At 49.5% G+C, this 20,031-nt stretch overlaps 1 protein-coding gene across 1 annotated transcript in view; it reads left to right on the top strand.

Annotated features, from left to right (window-relative positions):
• Greb1 (growth regulating estrogen receptor binding 1) overlaps positions 1 to 20,031 on the top strand; it is a 69,148-nt gene that overhangs the window by 42,811 nt on the left and 6,306 nt on the right. Inside the window, exons 19-29 of the mRNA XM_059248189.1 lie at positions 1,068 to 1,264; positions 2,204 to 2,308; positions 4,070 to 4,698; positions 7,723 to 7,825; positions 9,573 to 9,731; positions 11,099 to 11,241; positions 13,719 to 13,880; positions 15,750 to 15,954; positions 17,092 to 17,266; positions 18,182 to 18,400; positions 18,734 to 18,737. Of these exons, the coding sequence (XP_059104172.1) occupies positions 1,068 to 1,264; positions 2,204 to 2,308; positions 4,070 to 4,698; positions 7,723 to 7,825; positions 9,573 to 9,731; positions 11,099 to 11,241; positions 13,719 to 13,880; positions 15,750 to 15,954; positions 17,092 to 17,266; positions 18,182 to 18,400; positions 18,734 to 18,737 (2,101 nt within the window). The remainder of the gene's footprint in view (positions 1 to 1,067; positions 1,265 to 2,203; positions 2,309 to 4,069; positions 4,699 to 7,722; positions 7,826 to 9,572; positions 9,732 to 11,098; positions 11,242 to 13,718; positions 13,881 to 15,749; positions 15,955 to 17,091; positions 17,267 to 18,181; positions 18,401 to 18,733; positions 18,738 to 20,031) is intronic.

Raw genomic sequence — 20,031 nt, 5'->3', positions numbered from 1 at the left:
ACCACCACCTCTTCCTACCTGTGCGTTTCTGCAGTCGGCACAGATACATGTCCGCTGAGTGACTCCCGGGGATCTTTAGGCTGCACACAGGCTCTTAGGATGGGAGGTCACTTGTCCTACAAGGAGTGACTGGCTACACCAGAGGTGACTGTGTCTGACTCCGTGGCTGTCACATTCTTAGCTTTCAGCCTAGCACAGGGACCCATTAAGTGCGGGTCACTCAGCGAAGATCCAGTTAGTGCATTCAGTCTTCAGCAGCGCACACAGGTGTTAGCGATTCAACGAGAGTCTGTTCAAGGGGCATCGAAGATTTATTAAGGTATAAAATGGGTGAAAATGCACCCATGGATACAGGACAGAGTAAATAGCTCTGTGGTCCTCCATTCTGCCCCGGGGGTGAATGGAACCAGCAGTCTGATCTCTGACCACCACAAGAGAGGGTGAACATGCCTCTTTCCTCAGTTTTAAGCAGCCACACCCTAAGGCTGGTACTCCAAAGCTATTGGTGGAACGAATACCTGCAACACGTAGGTCTTTATGAATATTTAGCCTCATCTTTTTTTTTTTTTTTTTTTTTTTTTCTCAAGACGGTTTCTCTGGGTAGCCCTGGTTGTCCTGGAACTCACTCTGTAGACCAGACTGGCCTTGAACTCACAGAGATCCACCTGTCTCTGCCTCCTGAGTGCTGGGATTAAAGGCGTGCGCCATCACTGCCTGGGCTCAGCCTCATCTTTTAAGTGGGAAAAAAAAACAGAGCTTCTGAGAAACTGCATATCTTCCCAGTTTCCTGGGAAGCAGAGATGCTGAGGTTCAATCCTCACTTCTGCCTGATCCGAAAGTCCTGGTATCTTGTTCTATGCCCCACAGGAGTAGATCCCCGGTAGGTACCCTCAGAGGCTTAGTGTGAACCTGACTTTGTTGCTCTGAGTTCACGGTAGACTTCTCCATGTACCGGGAGCCCCTTGGTCTAAGGAGGAAGACGGACGTGGCGCCATCACTCTGTCCTCTAGCTGTAGAGCCTCCTCGTGGAAGGCATGCGATGGATGAACACCTTCTGTTCTCCTCAGGTCTCTGAGGTACTGTGACCTGCGTCTAATCAATTCCTCGTGCCTGGTGAGGACAGCCCTGGAGCAGGAACTGGGCCTGGCTGCCTACTTTGTGAGCAGTGATACCCCCTTGGAGAAGGGGGCCAAGAACGAGGCCTTGGAGAGTGATGGGGAGAAGCTAAGCAGTACAGATGAAGATGAGGAGGCAGGGATGGAAGGTGAGAGGGCCTGACTGTACCCCGGTGTTCTTGCCTCAAATCTTCCTCAGCCGTCCTTTAAGTGACAGCACCCTCATGAGATTCGGATTCTGCCCTTCTCCCCTGCTCTGTCATTCTGGTGTGGGAAGATGGGAACTCCTGTTGGTTCTTTTAAGATCTAGAATTCTTGGAGAATAGGAAGGAAATGGTGGCGTCTTAGGGTTCAAGTTCATGCTTTGTTTTCAATGCTGGTAGGATTCACTCGCCTGTTCCCTCTATTTGGAAATCAACTCATCCACCGTTACGCTGAACGCTGTTGAAGTTTATGGGAGCAGGCCAGCATCCTTTGTAGACTCCAAGAGTCTGGTGCCATGTTTTTGATATGACACACAAATAAGAGTGATATCTGGCTGTGGTCTACAGTACAGTGGGAACATAGAAGCCTATAATGTAAATGTGCTGTGCATTTGAGGGTACCGAGGGTAAAGAGAGGAGTGTAAATTCCCCTTACTTCTGTGTCCACTGACTGGGTGACGTGAGGCAAGAGTGCAGACCCTCCTGGCCACCACTTGTCCTATAAGATGACAAGGCCTGCCCACCAGGATCTTCTGTGTGGTGGCTAATTTTAGCATGACTGTGACCATGGTATTAAATGTTGTCTATGGTGTGACTGGACTCGCCAGCCTGTCCTGACCCACCTCATCCTAGTCTCTTCTTAACTTCTTTGTGAGCTCAGCCTAGCTAAGATTGGTGTGTGTGTATGTATGTATGTGTGTGTGTTTCTTTTCTGTGTGTATATGTGTGTGTATGTATATGTGTGTGTGTGTGTGTAAGGGACAGGGCTAATATGGCAGTAGTGAATGGAGGAATGAGAGAAGAAACAGGCAAAGAGGCATGATGTCTTCATGACTTCTGAATGCCAGGCTGCGGCCAGGGATGCTGAATCCTCTGTGTTTGCAGGGTGTTTTGAAGCAGGTTCCACCTCAGAGAAGAGGAGCCCGGTGAAGAGGGAGCGCTCGCACTCCCATGACTCCGCATCTTCCTCCCTCTCTTCCAAAGCGTCCGGTGAGTCTAGGGAACATCACACACCGGGGCTGCCCCCAAGTTCAGGGACTTGGAAGAACACCCAGGGCTGTGCTGATCCCAGGCTTCCCGTCAGGACTTGTGAGAACAGGCTCTCAAGAATAGCCTAGAAATGAACTTGACATCTGAGACCTTAAAGGATAGGACTTTCAGGTCCGGCTGTTCCTGCTGAGAGGAGAGTCTGCCCCTGGCTGCAGTGTAGGCCATAGTGTCCGAGCCAAGTGGCGGTACCACTTTTGGGGACCCTTCCTGGATATTGCCTTGGGCAGCCTCTGCCTAAGGAGAGCAGGAGTCTTGTCCAGAGAAGTGGATCTAGGAGGCTTCATGGAGAAGCCACAGCAAGAGTCTACAACACAGAGAGAGACTGTGAACAAAGTCTCATGTGGGCACCAGTCCCAAGAGGTCTTTGGTCTCTGAACTAAGCCAAGACCCCATGCACAGGAAATAGCATTACCTGTGTGTATCAAACTGGGCATTCAGTATAATCTGAGAGCTGAAAGGTTAATTCATTATGAACTCTGCCCCTAAGAAATTTCATCAATTAATCCTAGCACTTGGGAGGCAGAGGCAGGTGGATCTCTGAGTTTGAGGCCAGCCTGGGCTACAGAGTGAGTTCCAGGACAGGCACCAAAAGGTACACAGAGAAACCCTGTCTCGAGAAAACTGGAAAAAAAAAGGCGCCCCCCCCCCCAAAGAAATTTCATCTATGGGCTCAGGATGTCACTTAGATGGTGAAGCACTTGCCTATCATGGCAAAGCCCTGGCTTCAGTCCACAGTCCTACATAAACTGGGTATAGTGGTGCAAGCCTGTAATCCCAGCTCTCAAGCGTTGGAAACAAAGGGATCAGAAGTTCAAAGCCATCCTCAGCTACAGAGAAAGTTTGAGACCAAACAACACAGTCTGGATGTTGGGATGGGGGAGAGGTGGAGATAAGGGGAGGGTTGACCAAGACTAAAGATGTGTCCTTTATGTAAGCTAAATAAAAAATATAATCAAGGGCTGGAGAGATGGCTCAGAGGTCAAGAGCACTGGCTGTTCTTCTAGAGGTCCTGAGTTCAATTCCCGGCAACCACATGGTGGCTCACAACCATCCGTAATGGGGTCTGATGCCCTCTTATGGCTTGTAGGCATACATGCAGACAGAACTATGCATAATTTAAAAAAGAAATATAATTAAAACAGAACAGAACAAAATATATTCATCTTTGCTTGTAAACACCAATGCTGTCCTCATCTTCCCTGGGTGCAGAGTCAGACCAAGTCCTTCACCTTGTCTCATATGTAGGCTAGACTTAGAGTAGTTGTTGATCGAAGGTTCCAGAGAATAGTCCTCTCCATGTGGAGCCTCAGTGGAAAAGCTGTTCCTGGGGAGGGAATATTCCAGGCTGGGAAGATCAAGGTTGGGTCGGCTTGTGTGGGGTTCCGTGGAGCCTCGCTGAGATTAGGAGACAACTGGTTTGAGGTCTGGGCTCAGGGCCCAGTAGGAGATTTGCTCGACAACCCAGGAGTGACAGCAGGCCCTGTGGGTGTGGTCTGCCACACAGATATACATGCCCCTTTGGCATCGGCATGGCACTCTGTGACTGAAGGAAGGTCTGGTTTGTAGAGAAGTTGGCCAGATGCATGGCCCCTGGCTTTGCTTTAAATCCTCCCAGCATTCCTGGGGCAGGCACAGAAGCAGCTGTGCATCTGTGCCGGGTTATTCCCGGGGTGCCTCTGACCTTACTCCTCTTTTTTGTAGGCTCAGTGCTCTATGGCGAGTCCCTGGTTCCACTCTCAGGCCCTCCACAGGGAGAGCTGGCCAGGTCACCTCCACCCTGTGGCCCTGCAGAGGAGGGCAGGACCCCTGGGGAGATACAGCGGCTCCGCGTGAGTCAGGGATCTACAGTCACCAGCAGGAACAGCCCTGGGCTGGCCCCACAGCCTGATTCCAGCCTCAGGACTGGCCGGAGGAGCCTGCCGGTGCCAGCCGCCCCATCCTCCCAGCTGTCCTCCTCTTCCTCGGGCTCATCGTCCGCCTGTGCGGTGCCCGCTGCCAACGTCCTGGTCCTCCAGGCCTCCCAGTGCTCCATGGCCAAGGCCTGCCGGCAGCCGCCCATCGTCTTCCTGCCCAAGCTGGTGTACGACATGCTTGTGTCCACCGACAGCAGCGGTTTACCCAAGTCTGCCTCCCTCCTGCCTTCCCCGTCCGTCATGTGGACCAGCTCCTTCCGCCCCCTGCTCAGCAAGATGATGACGTCGACCGAACAGTCCCTGTACTACCGGCAGTGGACGGTACCCAGGCCCAGCCACATGGACTATGGCAACCGAGCCGAAGGCCGGGTGGACAGCTTCCACCCCCGCAGGCTGCTGCTCAGTGGGCCGCCTCAGGTGGGTGCCATGCCTGCTGCCCCTGCACAGGCCGGGCCCATCTTCGGTGTTGCTGCCAGAGTGCCCACCGGTTGGCTCGGCGCTCCTTCTGTGGATGTCCTGGTGTCCTTTCTGTCGCTGTGATAAAATACTCCGACATAAAGCGACTCAGGGGAGAAAGGGTTTGTTTTTGCTCACAGTTCCAGGCTATCGTCCATCCATCATAGCAGGGAAGTCAGGATGGCCAGAAGCTAGTCACATCACACCCACTGTCAAGAGCGTAGACATGAACCCACGTTGTGCTTAGCTCTCAGCTTGATTTCACCACTCTTCACCAATTCAGGATCCAAACCTAGGGCATCATGATGCCCTCTTAGGGCTGTGTCTTCCTATAGGCCAAAGTTTCTGAGTCTGGCCAGCAATTTCCAAATACCCAACAGCCGCTTCTCAAATGATTGACTCGGAGGCTTAAGAGTACTTATAAATGCTTGGCCATTAGCTCAGGCTTGTTACTGACTCTCACACTTAAATTAACCCATATTTCTACTTATGTTTAGCCACGTGGCTTGGTACCTTTTCTCAGTATGACATTCTCATCTTGCTTCCTCTGCATCTGGCTGGAGACTCCTGACTCCGACCTTTCTCTTCCCAACATTCTTAGTTTGGTTGCTCCGCCTACACTTGCTGCCTGGCTACTGGCCAATCAATGTTTTATTAAACCAATTCGAGTGACAAATCTTTACAGTGTATAAGAGGATTATTCCACAGCATCTTCCCACATCAAATAACATAATTAGGATAATCCCTCACAGATGTGGGCACAGGCCAACCTGATGTAGACAATCCTTCATTAAAACTCTCTTCCCAGGCAAGTGTGCTGCACATCTTTCATCCCAGCACTGGGAGGCAGAGGCAACAGTTCTCTCTGTGAGTTCAAGGCCAGCCTGGTCTACATAGAGAGTTCCAGGACAGCCAGGGCTCCATAATGAGACCCTGTCTCAAAAAAAAAAACAGCAAAAGACCCTCTTCCCAATGTAATTGTCAAGTTGACAATTAAAATGGGCCATCACAGTGAAGAGTCTCTCTGATGGCCCAGAGTGATGGGAAGGCTCTTTTCACATTCCATCCCTTGCTAGGTTCCTTCCATCGGCCAATCAGTTTTCTCCTCTGTGTGTGTGAGGCATAGGGATAGCGTCTGGATAGGAACTTTTTGTCATTTCAGGCTGAGTTCGACCTTCACCCTCACACACAGTCTCTGAATAGTTTTCCAATAAGGAACAAAGTGACAGTATGTGTTGGAAGGTTTTGGTGGACTGTTAATGGGGACTCCAGGGCTTTATTTCCTGGATTCAGCTCATTCTCAGTTCACTGTGTATCCAACATAGACCGCTTCAGCTGATAAATCCACAGAGAACAGAACTGGGAGACAGCTCAGTTGGTAAGGTGCTCACCCTGTAAACACGATGTTCATGTCTTCAGCACCCACATAAAAAGCTGGGTGTGGCCTACACTCTTATTATCCCAGTGCCGGAGATACACAAACAGGATCCCTGGGGCTCACTGGCCAGCTAGAAGAGGTGCATTAGTGAGCTTCAGGCTCAGAGAGAGACTGTGTTAACGAAAATAAGGTGGGGGGGGCATTGAGGAAGACAGCCAATATTGACCTCTTGTCTTTATGCACACTTGCACACTCACACACACACAGACGTGCACACAGAACCCCAAGGGTCTGTGTGTCTCTTGTGGTGGGCATGGGAGGAAGAGAGTGGCATGATCTTTAGAATTGCTTGAAGGCTGAGAGAAGACTCGGGTCCAGGTGCCTGGGAGTGCATTTTGTTCAAGTATCACCTGATTTGATCTCGCCTGTGTAGAGGTGTAAGGTGCTTAGAGTATTTTGTGTCCTCTAAGAGTGCACACTGACTGCTCTGGGTGTCTCATTACCCGTTTACCATGAGCTCTCTTTCCACTAGAGTGCTCATCTCCAGGAATTTAACCCAAGAAATGCAGATGCTCAAAACACACATGCCATCCCTCTTTTTAGTACTATTTAGAAGGATGAGACATGACTCAGAGTGAAACTCTCCTGGCTAAGTCTCAGCTAAACACATCTGGGGATAAATGTATCGTAGAATTCAGCCACAGAAGCTGTAAGAGTTCTCTTTATTCCGCCAACTTGTTATCCACATGCCCCCCCCCCCATGATGTCATCAGTTAGGAAAGAAATCACTGTACATGTGAACCTGTCTTGAGGGATCTTGGGAAGACTAGCTCCTAATTCACTGTCTTTGGGGGGAGGCAGGATCAGTAACATTCTACTTTATTATCAATCCATAATTCACTGTCTTTAGGGGGGAGGCAGGATCAGTAACATTCTGCTTTATTCTCAATCTGTATTTTTTTCTCATTGTCTAAAATGATGATACATTACTTTTTCTAATTAAAAAAAATTGGAGAAATGAAGTTGGGGTGATGGATCTGTTGGCAAAGTGCTCGTCATGCAAACTTGGGGACTTGAGTTCTATGCCCCAGCCCCCACATAAAAATCCAGGCTTGGGGTTTATAATTATAGTCATAGTACTGGGGAGGTGGAGACGGGAAGACCCAGCCTAGCTTAATTAGCAAGTTCTAGGCCAATGAAGAGACTCTACCTCAAACCATGACATGTGTGGCAGATGAAGAATGGCACCCCAGTTTGACCTCTGGCCTTTACATGCGTGCACGCACACAAATGCATACATATACACGCATAAAAAAATGGAAAAAACAGGTTTTCTAGGAGCCCCCAAGTGTCTGCATCCACACAGTGCTGGATCTTACAGCGCTGTAGAGATTTTACCCATTTATTGGATGGGAAACAGGGTATTGGATTTTTGAAAAGATTGAGAACATTGCAATGTGTCTATTAATCATTAGTCGTTCTACAGTAATTTTGTTTTGAGTGTGTGTGTGTGTGTGTGTGTGTGTGTGTGTGTGTGTGTGTATGTGTGTGTGTGTGTGTGTGTATGTGCTTCCTGCCACTGGGCTCTGATTCTAGTGTCTTCACAGATAGGGAAGACGGGTACCTACCTGCAGTTCCTCAGCATCCTGTCTAGGATGCTGATTCGGCTGACGGAAGTGGATGTTTACGATGAAGAAGAGATCAATACCAGTGAGTTGTTTTGTGACCCTTGGGCTCGGGCAAGTATCCACCGGCCTTTGTCAGTGGCCCTGGTCACTGTGTCTCTCCTTTTCGGGATGGACTCTTAGGTTCACAGCTGACTTGTTCCAGGGGCCTTTTCTTTCTTGTTGTCTTTTTTTTTTTTTTCTCAATTATACATTCGAGAACTTCGTAGGGATAGAGTTGCTAATGCTGAAGTAATTCATGCTTGTTCAGTACTTTCCATGTGTCAAGCACCAGGATAGATACTGTCCCCTTTGATCTTCCATACAGCCCTGTGAGCTGGGATAGTATCCTCTTACACGGAAAGCCTAGCTGAACAGTACCGAAGCAGGAACTGGCCTGCATTGGCCTGTGGCCTGTAGAATGTGGAATTCTTCATCAGGGAAGGTGTCTGATGCTTCCCCGCCCCCCAGGCAACCAAATACCTAGGACAGCATTTGGGGATGGGGAAGAATTATATGAGATTGGGAGAAGGAGGTGTCTGGGTCCCCTGTTTGCTGAGTAGACTGGCTTTCTCTCTGCACATACCTGGTGCTAACGGTAAGGCCTACTCTGTTTCCTCCTCATATCCTGCCCAGCGGTTCATGGTCTTGCCTTCATAAAAGAGTCTGTGCTCTTGTGTAAGGGGAATTGACTGCCATGCAGAGGCCACCAGCTACCCGACTCTGGCATCAGAGCAGCTCCTGTGAACACTTTCTGAGGTTAACTTGATCAGGAGGAACTTTGAACCCGGGACTCCCATCCAGCCCTCTGCCATTCTGTGGGCTGATGATTTCTGTGGTTTTCTCACACCCGGGAGCAATGGAATCTATGTCATCTTACTTTCTTGGATAGACCAGTGATGAGGACAGGATTGGAGTACATGTCATCAAATCCAAAAGGCCATTTTCTTAACCACTCTATTGCTTCAGTTTTTTTTTCCCTTGCAAAACAAGGATACCTGCTGTTTCACAGGGTATGAGGTGCCTATTAAAGCTCTAGTAAGTGCCTATTTAAGCTTTAGTAAGCTCTGCACTCTTTCCTCTTGTGGACACATCCGTTGCCCAGGAATATGGCATAGACTTAAGTTAGCATTTCTAACTTTCTATTACATATTCACCATAATGTATAATATCGATATATCATGCAACCGGAGTTGGACCAACTAGACTTTTTGGCTGGCTGTTCAGCCGGCACACCTTGACGAGCAGCAGAAGGCTGTTTGAGGCTTAGTGTAAGAGGATGCTGGCAAGTGTAAACTGTGGTTTGTGCTGTGAGTGTCACTGACCTCTGCGGGGGAAAACAGTGACTCCAGTACTTTCTAGAGGTGGAGTGATGCCAACCGAGTCACCCTGGCTGGGGCGGTTTAGATGACAGAGTAAGAAACCCACACAGGTACCACAAGGACAAGGAGCTTGGGCCGTGCATGAAGTAGGTGTTGCTGGAAGGTAGCATGAGCCAGGGCTCAGGACTCTGGAGGACTGGAAGCCAGTGTGTGGGGCAGAGAGCAACCCACATCTGCATGAGACAGAGTGAAGGCTCTTCACCTGGGTGGAGACAGATCGCAGTGTGTGACCTTGTCTCTTAGAGCCCTCCTGAAATATGGCTGTGTCTGAAACTTTCTCGATACAGTAGGGATCCCCAGGAAGCCGTCGATCAACAATGATTCAATTGCACGCACCATCCTTGGGCACAGTTAAATAACACATCCTCACATCTTGTGTCTCATGCGTCCCTTTCTCTACCAATTTTGTAGGCCTCCAAGAGGAATCGGATTGGCATTACCTCCAGCTCACCGACCCCTGGCCAGACCTGGAGCTATTCCAGAAGATGCCTTTTGATTACATCATTCATGACCCAAAGTATGAAGATGCCAGTCTGATTTGCTCACATCACCAGAGCATCAAGAGTGAAGGTCAGGGGCTGGGGAGATAACAGCTCATTCGGTAACATGCTTGCTGCTCACACAGGAGGACCTGAGTTCAGATCCTCAGCATCCATGTAAATAGATGAGCGTGGCAATGCACATTTGTAGTGGGGCGAGTCAGTAGAGGCAGGTGGATCTCAGGGGCCTGTTGACCAGCTGGTCTAGCCAACTGGTGAGCTCCAGATTCAGCCAAGAACTTACCTCAAAAAATAAGATGGAAAAATCTCTTGAGGAAGACATCTGGTCGACCTCTAGTTTCCACATATACCTATGTGGGCATGTGGACACATGGGTAACTAACATTCCCATACCCACGCATGAGAGAGAGAGGGCAGATTTGGCCAGTGAAGTAAGACATCTTACTTGCTTCACTCTTGCCCAAAGTACATAGGCTCAATTGCTTTTTGTGTATTAATAGATGTCAGCTAGGTTGAGATGCATCCCGCTAGGGATGCTCTTTAGTAGTGAGCAGTGACTTACCAGAGCCTGGTTCGGCACTGAGACTGCCCCCTGTCGGTAGAAGGAAAGAGCTACCACAAAGCCCATGAGAACCCCAGGGGCTTGTGGTCACGATATGTTGAAGGCTTGGTTAGTGGAGGGTAAATGAGTATTTCTATCTATGAATGTGTCACCAAATGGGTGCATATGTTCCCCTGTCTTCAGCTTCCTCTTTTCTCCTCGGGGACACTGGCTTCTATGGTGTATGAGGGCAGCCTCAGCTAACACTTCTGGGAGTGGCCTGTGGGATAATTAGTGTAGCCTGAGGAAGTTTGATAAATTCATGTCAGGAAAAACAGCTTATCTGTTAACCGGGTGTGGTGTGTACACCTGTAATCCCAGCACTCAGGAGGCTGGGGCAGGAGGATCAAGAATTGGGGCTTAGCCTGGGCTACATAGTGAGACTCCGTCTCCAAAAAGATAAAAGGTTCCTGCTGGTCTGACTCCCTGTCACTGACAGGAGGGGCAGGGGGCCGGGCAGTCCCTTCCCATAGATAGCCCCAATGAAAGGCTAGTGTTACAATTGTATTCCTTCCAAGTTGATTGAAGAAACTGGGAACCACACATGCTGTTACTTTATTTCCCAGTCATGTAGAGTTTCCTTCAGAGTGTTTATAAAGTGTTTTTAGGTCCACAAGTGTGACATCATGCAGTCTGAGTTCTCCTCTGTTCGTTTCCCCACTGAGATGCTGTCCTCCTCAACCCAGGCCTAGGGATGTGAGAGACAATCCTCAGGGCAACTACAGCCCGCCTATGAGCTACTTACTTTGAGCTGTGCACTCAGTTGAGTTCAACACTCAGGGGTTATGGGGTTTGCTCTGGGCTGATGCTCCTTAACTCTGGGACTATCTTTGCAGACAGAGGGATATCCCGGAAGCCGGAGGACCTGTATGTGCGGCGTCACACGGCACGCATGAGACTGTCCAAGTACGCGGCATACAACACGTATCACCACTGTGAACAATGCCACCAGTACATGGGCTTTCATCCCCACTACCAGGTAGGCCTCAGGCACTGGCTGGCTCTCCGGCTGCTCCCGGCAACTCCTGCTGGTGCCATGTCACACCCCATGTGTCTGTTTCCCTGTGGCCCCTTGATAATGTTCTAGGGTGGGAGGAGAGAGTTCTGGAAGGCCTTGCTTCAGGGGCTGCGTGCCTCTCAGGCTCCCCTCCTAGGCTGTGAACATATTGTTAACCCTACAGAACAGTGATTCCCCTGTGGTCATCCAGGCATCAGTGGCCACGGGTGTCATTCCTGTCTTCAGGCTCTAGAGAATCCAAAAGTGACTTCAATGCTAGAGACACTAGCTGAGTGCTTACTAGAAGGGCCTGAGAATATAGACACAAAAGAGCCTTGTTCCCATCCTTAGGGTTCATGGTCTGGAAGGGAGTTGGGCACCTGAGCAAGATTTCAGAGCCGAATGAAGCAGGAAGGGGAATTGTATGGTTGTGGCACAGAAATCACATAGATAAGAGAAGATTTTGAATCATTGAGCATCTACAGCATGCCAGCAGCATGCCCATGTCCTTCTTAGGTACCAGCTCTTCCTGTCATTAATAACTAAATGGATAAGTTCCTGGGATATGGCTCTGGCTGTCTCAGGCTCTGGATGGTTATCAGGGCATTGTGTTAAAAACTACACTTGTGATTCATTCGGGCTCCCTGGCTGGAAAAGCATCCTCTCTCTGCTCTGTTTTTTTTTTTTTTTTTTTTTTGGTTTTTCGAGACAGGGTTTCTCTGTGTAGCTTTGCGCCTTTCCTGGGACTCACTTGGCAGTCCAGGCTGACCTCGAACTCACAGAGATCCGCCTGGCTCTGCCTCCCGAGTGCTGGGATTAAAGGCGTGCGCCACCACCGCCCGGCTCTCTCCGCTCTTAATGGATTCTCACCTCAGCCTTGTCATCATCGCTTTACAAATGAACATAGCTTGAGCATCCCTCATCAGAAAATCCAAAGTCACCCCTGACAAGATGCTCAGAGCAGTTCAGATTTCAGAGCCTTTGGGATTTTAGACTATAGATGACCAGCCAGAAAAGTCCATAGAAATTTTATAAGATCTGAAAAAAAACCTAAATCTGAAGGATCCTTGGGATCAAGCATTTTAGATATGGGTTCGTCAACCTTGTGAGGGACGCAGAGGCACCAGCCAGCTGCTGGCATCTGATCCTGGCCCCCTATCATCTCTGCTCCTTCTCTCCTTTTGCCCCCCAAGAGTCCTCTTTTTTTTTTTTTAAGCGAATCCTCTTCCCATTGCCACCTTTACTACATAGCCCCCCAGGTCTGATCCCCTTGCTCCCCAGAAGGCCCTACAGCACCAGTGGCGCCCTAGCGGGGAGAGAAGGCAGCGTGTGCTGGTATGCTGGGCTGCCACCTTCCTCCGCAGCTCCTGGAGTGCCAAGCACAGCGGAGCCCTGTCCAGTGGGAGAGGCAAAGCTCAGGAGGACCCAAGAGGCTGCCTAAGTCAAAAACAAAGCTAGATGGGGGGGGGGTCATCCCCAGAAAGGAGTACACACGCAGTCACGTTGGGGAGGAGGAAAGTGAGGTTAGACTAGGGACCATGAGTGAGCCCGGGACCTCTCGATGCTAGCCAGCTTCTGTGTCCACACAGTAGGAATGTGACTGTGCCTCCTAGAAATGCAATCCTTCCCAGGATCGTTAGTGACAATGCACAGAGGGCAGAATGGCCCTCAGCACAAGGCTGAGTGTATTGAGACCTACGAGGTTGTGTGGCTATTGTTGTTCTGCTACATGCCAGCTCTCAGGACACCCACAACAGAAAATGCCCTATTAGAATAAAAACTGAAAACTGGGCTCAAGGGCACAGGCCTGTAACCCTGGCTACACAGGTGACTGAGGCAGGAGGACTACAAGTTCAAGGCCTGCTGGGGCCACTTAGACACTAACTCAAAATACTGAAGATGGTTTAGGGATGTAGCTTAGCGCTAAAATACTTGTCTAATAAATGTGAGGCCTAGGTTTAATTCACAGTAGTTTAAAAGAAGGTCTGGGGTGCGCTGACCAGCCAGCTTGCTTAACTTTGCGAATTCCTGGCTAATGGAAGAGCTTGTCTCAAAAACAGTGTGGATAATGCTTGAAGAAAGACACCCAAGATTGTCTCATAGTCTCATAGTCACGCGCGCACACACACTCACACACACATTCTATGAGAGCTACATGAATGCTTTATTTGGGAATCTAGGATGGATCTCCCTAGATCAAATCTCAAGAGCCGTAAGGTCTGGGCATTCATGATTGGGATCCAGGATGGAGCCAGCTCTGGCCCTGTGTGGGTGGTCTGGCATGTGCTCCCCCAGTGGCCAGATCTGAGCTTCTGACGCTCTGGCTCTGAGTCTCTTACACTGTAAGGGCAGAGGTGGGTGTGACCCGGGTGTTGTCGTGGCCAGGCTGGGCCTGGGTTCTTTGGGGAAGTAAGTCGGACTCTGATGATAAGCTCTGTCCTTTCCCCCTCACACCTCAGCTCTATGAGTCCACCCTGCACGCCTTTGCCTTCTCTTACTCCATGCTAGGAGAGGAGATCCAGCTCCATTTCATCATCCCCAAGTCCAAGGAGCACCACTTTGTGTTCAGCCAACCCGGAGGCCAGCTGGAGAGCATGCGTTTGCCCCTCGTCACAGACAAGGTACTGGCTGGGAGTTCCAGTGAACCAGGGGATCACTGAATTGGGGGTGTAGACACGTAGCTGCCTGAGGAGTCAAGGGCATTTGGAGCAGGGCACAAAAAAACCGTATGGTGACTGAACCTTGGGGACACGGGTGAAGGTGTGGGCTTGGGAGTCACTAACACTCCAGCCTTGCTATAGCACTTGCTAATTATGTTAGTTGACATTTAATATTGCTGAGCTCCAGTTTCCTTAACATGTAAAGGTGGGTGGTAGCAATGCATTTAAAAAAGCTTGCGGATGGGACTGGAGATGGGGCTCAGTTGTTAGGGTTCTTGCCTAACGTGCACCAAGCCCTGGATTCTCCAGTACCACGTAAACTGGATGTGGTGATTCACTCTGTCGCCCTAGCACTGGGGCAGTGGAGGCAGGGGGTTCAGAATCTCAAGGCTGTGTAGGCATTCAAGTCCAGTCTGGGCTGTATGAGATCTTATGTCAAAAACAGCCCCAACGTTTGCTGTAAGAGTTATTTTTAGAATAATCAACATTTAGAATGATCAAACATCTCACATGCTGGTGAGATGTGTGCCCCCGCTCCCCCCCCCCCCATGCTCCACACTTCTTTAATGCTCTGTCATGACGCATTTGGCTAGGTTGAGGTAGAAGGAATAGCAGAAAGATTCTAAGACTCCCTCAGGCCTGTCCCCCAGTGTCCACAAAGACTAACCCATTGTCGGTTGCATGTTCTGCCTTGTCTTTCTTTCTACATGTCCTTTGTGGGAAAATAATCCCCAGCATCTCACCATTTCTCCCATCAACAGTTCAGGGCAGGTTCCTAAACCCTTGTCCTCACCGTCTGTCCCCTTACAGAGATGCTCCCTGCGGGGTTCCTTGCTTCCCACATCCACCTGACAGCCTCAGGGGTTGACTGGATACGATTTCCCAGCCCCTGTCAGTAGACAGGACCAGCTGTCAGTCAAGAGGACCAGCTGTCAGTCAAGCTGGACTTGGCCTTGCCAACTCAGCAGTTTGTTGACCACAAGGCAGGTCTCTAGACAGTGCCAGAGAAGTCTTGGTTACTAGGATGTCTTGAGACCCTGGGATCTGGGGGTGGTGTGGCCCTTCTGTAGGTGTCCCAGAAGAGGTGGTTCAGTCTCAGGTTGCTTTTCCAGCCTCCCAGTGGTAGCCCACAAGCACCGCTTGGGTATGTAGCAGGTGCTTTGAGGCATTCAGAGGCAACACAAGGCCTAGCTCAGTCAGAGGCTCTTATTCAGCAGGAGCCAAAGAAGAGTTATTGGCACAAGACGTTACTACCCTCGAGTATTGATGTCTAGGCTGTGTGGGAATGTCCTTGTCCATAGTGAGGGGAGTGTTTGGGCATACAGGAATAGTACCTGCTAGGACAAGATTACAGTATGAAATGGTGATGGATTTGGTTAGCTGGTGGATGCCAGTTAGGTTGTTGTATAATACCCAGGCTTCTCATTACAAGGCCTGAAGGTAAGTGAGATTTTGATCAATGCTTACTCTGAATTTGATAAAGCTCACTCTTGTGTCTGGGTTAGCTGTCATTGGCTAGTAGCCAGCCGGAGGGCATCTGTCTTGAGTGGCCTCACTGGGCTATGCTTCTCTACCCTGTACAGCTCAGAGCATCAGTGGGCTAGCCCAGGCTTAATCACAGGCACATTCTGAGAGAGTGCCCTCTGCAAGGCCAGGCTCTAAACTGGGAGGGACAGCATCATTTTCCCCACACCTTATTGGCTATGTCCGATCACAGTGCTCTCTCTGAGATTAGAAACGACTGCATCTTTCCATGGCAGATGTGAGATGGGGCAAAGCGTTATGCCAACGTTTACATGCGCCCTCCCTCGCAATCCCACTACTTTGCAGAGTCATGAACACATCAAGAGCCCAACCTTCACTCCAACGACGGGCCGTCATGAGCACGGGCTCTTTAATCTGTACCATGCGATGGATGGAGCCAACCATCTACATGTGCTGGTGGTCAAGGAGTATGAAATGGCCATTTATAAGAAATACTGGCCCAACCACATTATGCTTGTGCTCCCAAGCATCTTCAACAGTGCTGGAGTCGGTAGGTGACTTCGACATGTACTACCAGGGATGCTCTTTGGGAATGGAGACTCGGGAGAGTGTTTTACAGAGGGAGAGCGCTGAGCGGTTGACATTAAATTCTTTGCTTGTGGAATGACAGAGCTGCTCTGATGTGTTTGTGTGTGTACACGTGGGTGCCATGCATGTGTGTGGAGGCCAGAGGACAACCACCTGCTGTCATTTCCCAGAAGCTGTCCACCTTGGGTTTTGAAACTAGGTCTCTCATTGCTTGGAGCTCAATGATTTGTCAAGGCTACCTGGACGGTGAGGCCCAGAGATAGACTGGTCTCTGCCTACCCGGTGTTGGGATTATACACACAGACCAGCTTTATAAAAACCGTGGGTCCCGGGGCTTGGACGCAGGTCTTTGTGCTTGCAAGACAAGAACTTTACCAGCTGAGCTATCTCCTAGCCCCATGTTAGGATTTTCTTATAAATGTCCTTTAAAAAATGTTAGGTTATTCATTTAACTCATTTCCTCAGCTGTTTAAAAAAAAAGAATGAACAAATGTGTGTAACACAAATTGCTAAATGGTCTTACTAATAAAAAACCCAGAGCCAGATACTGGGGTGAAAGCTGAAAGATCAGAGAAACAGAACAAGCCAGCCGCTAGTTTACCTCTACAAAATCCTCATCCTCAAGAGAAGAGTTCCTGTTTTCTCACGCCTTATATACCTTTCTCTGCCTTGCCATATTTTTTCCTGGGATTAAAGGCATATGTGCTTCCCAAGCAAAGACATGAGATCTCAAGTGTTGGGATTAAAGGTGTGTACCACCATGCCTGGCTCTGTTCCCAGTGTGGCCTTGAACTCACAGAGATCCAGACAGATCTCTGCCTCTTGAGTGATAGGATTAAAGATGTGTGCCACCACTGCCTGACTTCTATGTTTAATATAGTGGCTGGCTGTCCTCTGATCTCCAGGCAAGCTTTATTGGGGTACACAACATATCACTACAAATGTGTATATAAACTATAGAGGGGTGTTTCCGTGCTGGTGGTCAGTGGTCATTGGAAGAGGGATATGTAGTATTGGCTCTGGTGTGTCTGGTGTGTGCTCTGTCCTGTGCATGAGGGTGCAGGATTGAACACTGAGTCAGGTCGCTTGACCACCACAGGGGCCGCCCACTTCCTCATCAAGGAGCTGTGCTACCACAACCTGGAGCTGGAGAGGAACCGGCAGGAGGAGCTGGGGGTCAAGCCCCAGGACATTTGGCCCTTCATCGTCATTTCCGATGACTCCTGTGTGATGTGGAATGCAGCAGACGTGGACTGTGCTGGAGAACGGAGCAGGTGAGGTGGGCCTGGCCACGTCCTTCCCTCCATTCAGAGAACCACAGGAGACGGCGATGGGCCACAGTGTGCCTCTCATGATGGAAAACCAGGGCCCTGGATGTGGCAGAAGCGGACTCATTGTCCATGACCTGATTCTTTTGATTTTTAAAAGTCATTAATGAGATATATAATGCATACAGAAAACAAGGGCTGGGAAGGTGGCTCAGCAGCAAGGACTACTGGGCTGCAGAATCATGAGGATGGAGTCCAGATCCTAGACCCCACACAATGAGAGAGACATTCAATAAACGTCTGTAACTCCCACTCTAAGGGTTCATATGGCCTCCACGTGCACCCAAGTATATATACCCAGACGTGCACATATATACACATGTATGTAAAATAAATCTTTAAAAAATGAAAAAGACAATGTATACACATACAAGAGCTAAGTATAACATATATACAATTTTTTTCACATGTGAAACGCACCCGGTTAGCTGACCCCTCCCTTATCAATAAATGGACATTGCTGCTCTCCCATGATGCTCTTCGTCTTGTGCTCTGCCCCTGATCCTCCCAGAACCCTTTACTCTCGGCATGGATTTTGTTTGTGTTTTTCGGCATGCAGCTAAATCTCTTAGGGTTCTAGGTGTCTCATTTTTGAAGGGTATCAGTCCCCAGGTTAGCATTCATTGTGAAGGTGAACCAAACCATCATCTGTATGTGGGCTCAATACATGGGATGTGACTATATTCCGCACATCAAAGGCATAGTAAATATGCAGTACTTGCCAGGGTACCTCATGCCCATTGGTTGGATGGTGCTGGGTTCAGTCCTATCAGACCTGTCCGGCACACACCATGCGTTTAGGAAGCCACGCCCTAGCTGGCTTGTTCATCCCAGGGACCTTGGCCTCTCTCCTCCCAACAGGGAGTTTTCCTGGTCCGAGAGGAACGTCTCTCTGAAGCACATCATGCAGCACATTGAGGCCTCCCCCAACATCACACACTACGCCCTCATCGGCATGCGGAAGTGGGCCAGCAAGACGAGGGGCCGCGAGGTGCAGGAGCCTTTTTCCCGATGCCACGTGCACGACTTCATCATCCTCAATGTGGATTTGACCCAGAATGTACAGTACAACCAGAACCGGTGAGCACAGGGTCCTTGGGTGGGGCCTGGCCCCCGTGCCGGTGGTCCTGAGCCCCCGTACTGGTGGTGGTGGCTGTGAGTCCTGGTGGTGGCTGTGAGTCCCGTGCAGGATGCAGACTCCCGTCCACTCCACCTGCGCTCTACTGTTGCTGTGCAAAACCTTGACAGAAGCCTCTTGAGGAAAGAAAGTCTTGTTTGACTGGGAGTTTGATGGTTAAGTCCACCAGGGTGGGGAAGCCAGGGTACAGGAGTGTCTGGGCACATCTCCTCCGCAGTCAGGAAGCCGAGAGAGATAAGCACAGATGCATGACTCCCTTTCTCCTTTGCATTTAGTATGGTACCCCAGTCCATGAGAGGGTGCCGCCCACATATAGGGTGGATCTTGTCATCCCAATGAACCCAGTCTAGAGATTCCCCCAGAGACAGGCCCAGAGATTTGTTCCATGGTGATTCTAAAGCCTATTAAGTTGGCAATCAAGATGACTCAGCACAGCCACCGAAGGAGCGGCTCTGCCCATAGCACCGGAAGTCCTCACGTGCTGTGTAATTGTTCTGAATTTTTATAGTTATTTGACTCCATTCCTTCATTCATAGATGCTTTCCTTAGTGAGCTAGCTACCTTGTGCTAGGTGTTTCTTTTGCTTGGGCTTCCTCAACAAATAAATCACTTTTTTTTAGTAAGATGTTACCATCTGTCTTAGTCAATGTTTTATTGCTGTGAAGAGGCACCAGGACCATGGCAACTCTTATAAAGGAAAACATTTCATTAAGGCTGGCTGCTTACAGTTTCAGAGGTTTAGTCCATTATTGTCATGGTGGGAAGCATGGCGGCATGAAAGCAGACATGGTGCTGGAGAGGTAGCTGAGAGTTCTACATCTGGATCCTCAGGCAGCAGGAAGAGAGAGAGACACTGGGCCTGGCTGGAGCATTTGAAACCCTAAAGCCCACCTCCAGTGACACACTTCCTCCAGCAAGGCCACACCTTCTGATCCTTCTCAAGTAGTGCCACTCCCTAATGACCAAGCATTCAAATCTATGAGCCCTTGTGGGGGTGGGCATTCCTATTCAGACCACCACACCATCAAAGAAAACTATAAAGCAATTTGAATGAGTTGCTCTCCAGCCTCAAAAGTCTGTTGACTGAGCATCTTGTATGCCAGGCAATGGGCCACGAGGGAGTGTTTAGGTTGGAAGCCAGGTCGGTCGTCCTGCTGGAGCCCGGATTCACCCACTTAATAGCCCTGCGGGGTAGGTAGTAATTTCTCTTTGAATCTGTTTGCCTCAGCTATAAAAAATACCCAAATACTCTGGGCTGTGGTGGTTTCTCTCTCTCTTTCTTTCTTTCTTTCTTTCTTTCTTTCTTTCTTTCTTTCTTTCACAGTTTAGTGGAGGCCTGGGGACATAGCTTGCTTGGTACACTTGAAGGCCTGGATTTGATCCCAAGCAGCACATAAGTTACAGACCTAACTCTTGAGAGGTGGAGGCAGGGGCATCAGAAGTTCGAGCCCATCCTTGTGCATAGTAAATTCAAGTCTAGCCTGGGCTTCATGAGACCCTGTCTCAAAACAACAACAGACCAACCCAACAGCACAGTGGAATTGTGTCTGTGAAGCATCCTTCGTGGTGTCTG

This window comes from Peromyscus eremicus, chromosome 22, assembly GCF_949786415.1.
Source record: "Peromyscus eremicus chromosome 22, PerEre_H2_v1, whole genome shotgun sequence".
NCBI lineage: Eukaryota > Metazoa > Chordata > Mammalia > Rodentia > Cricetidae > Peromyscus > Peromyscus eremicus.
The sequence above is the reverse complement of the archived record's forward strand: the minus strand, read 5'-3'. Positions and strand labels throughout refer to the sequence as shown.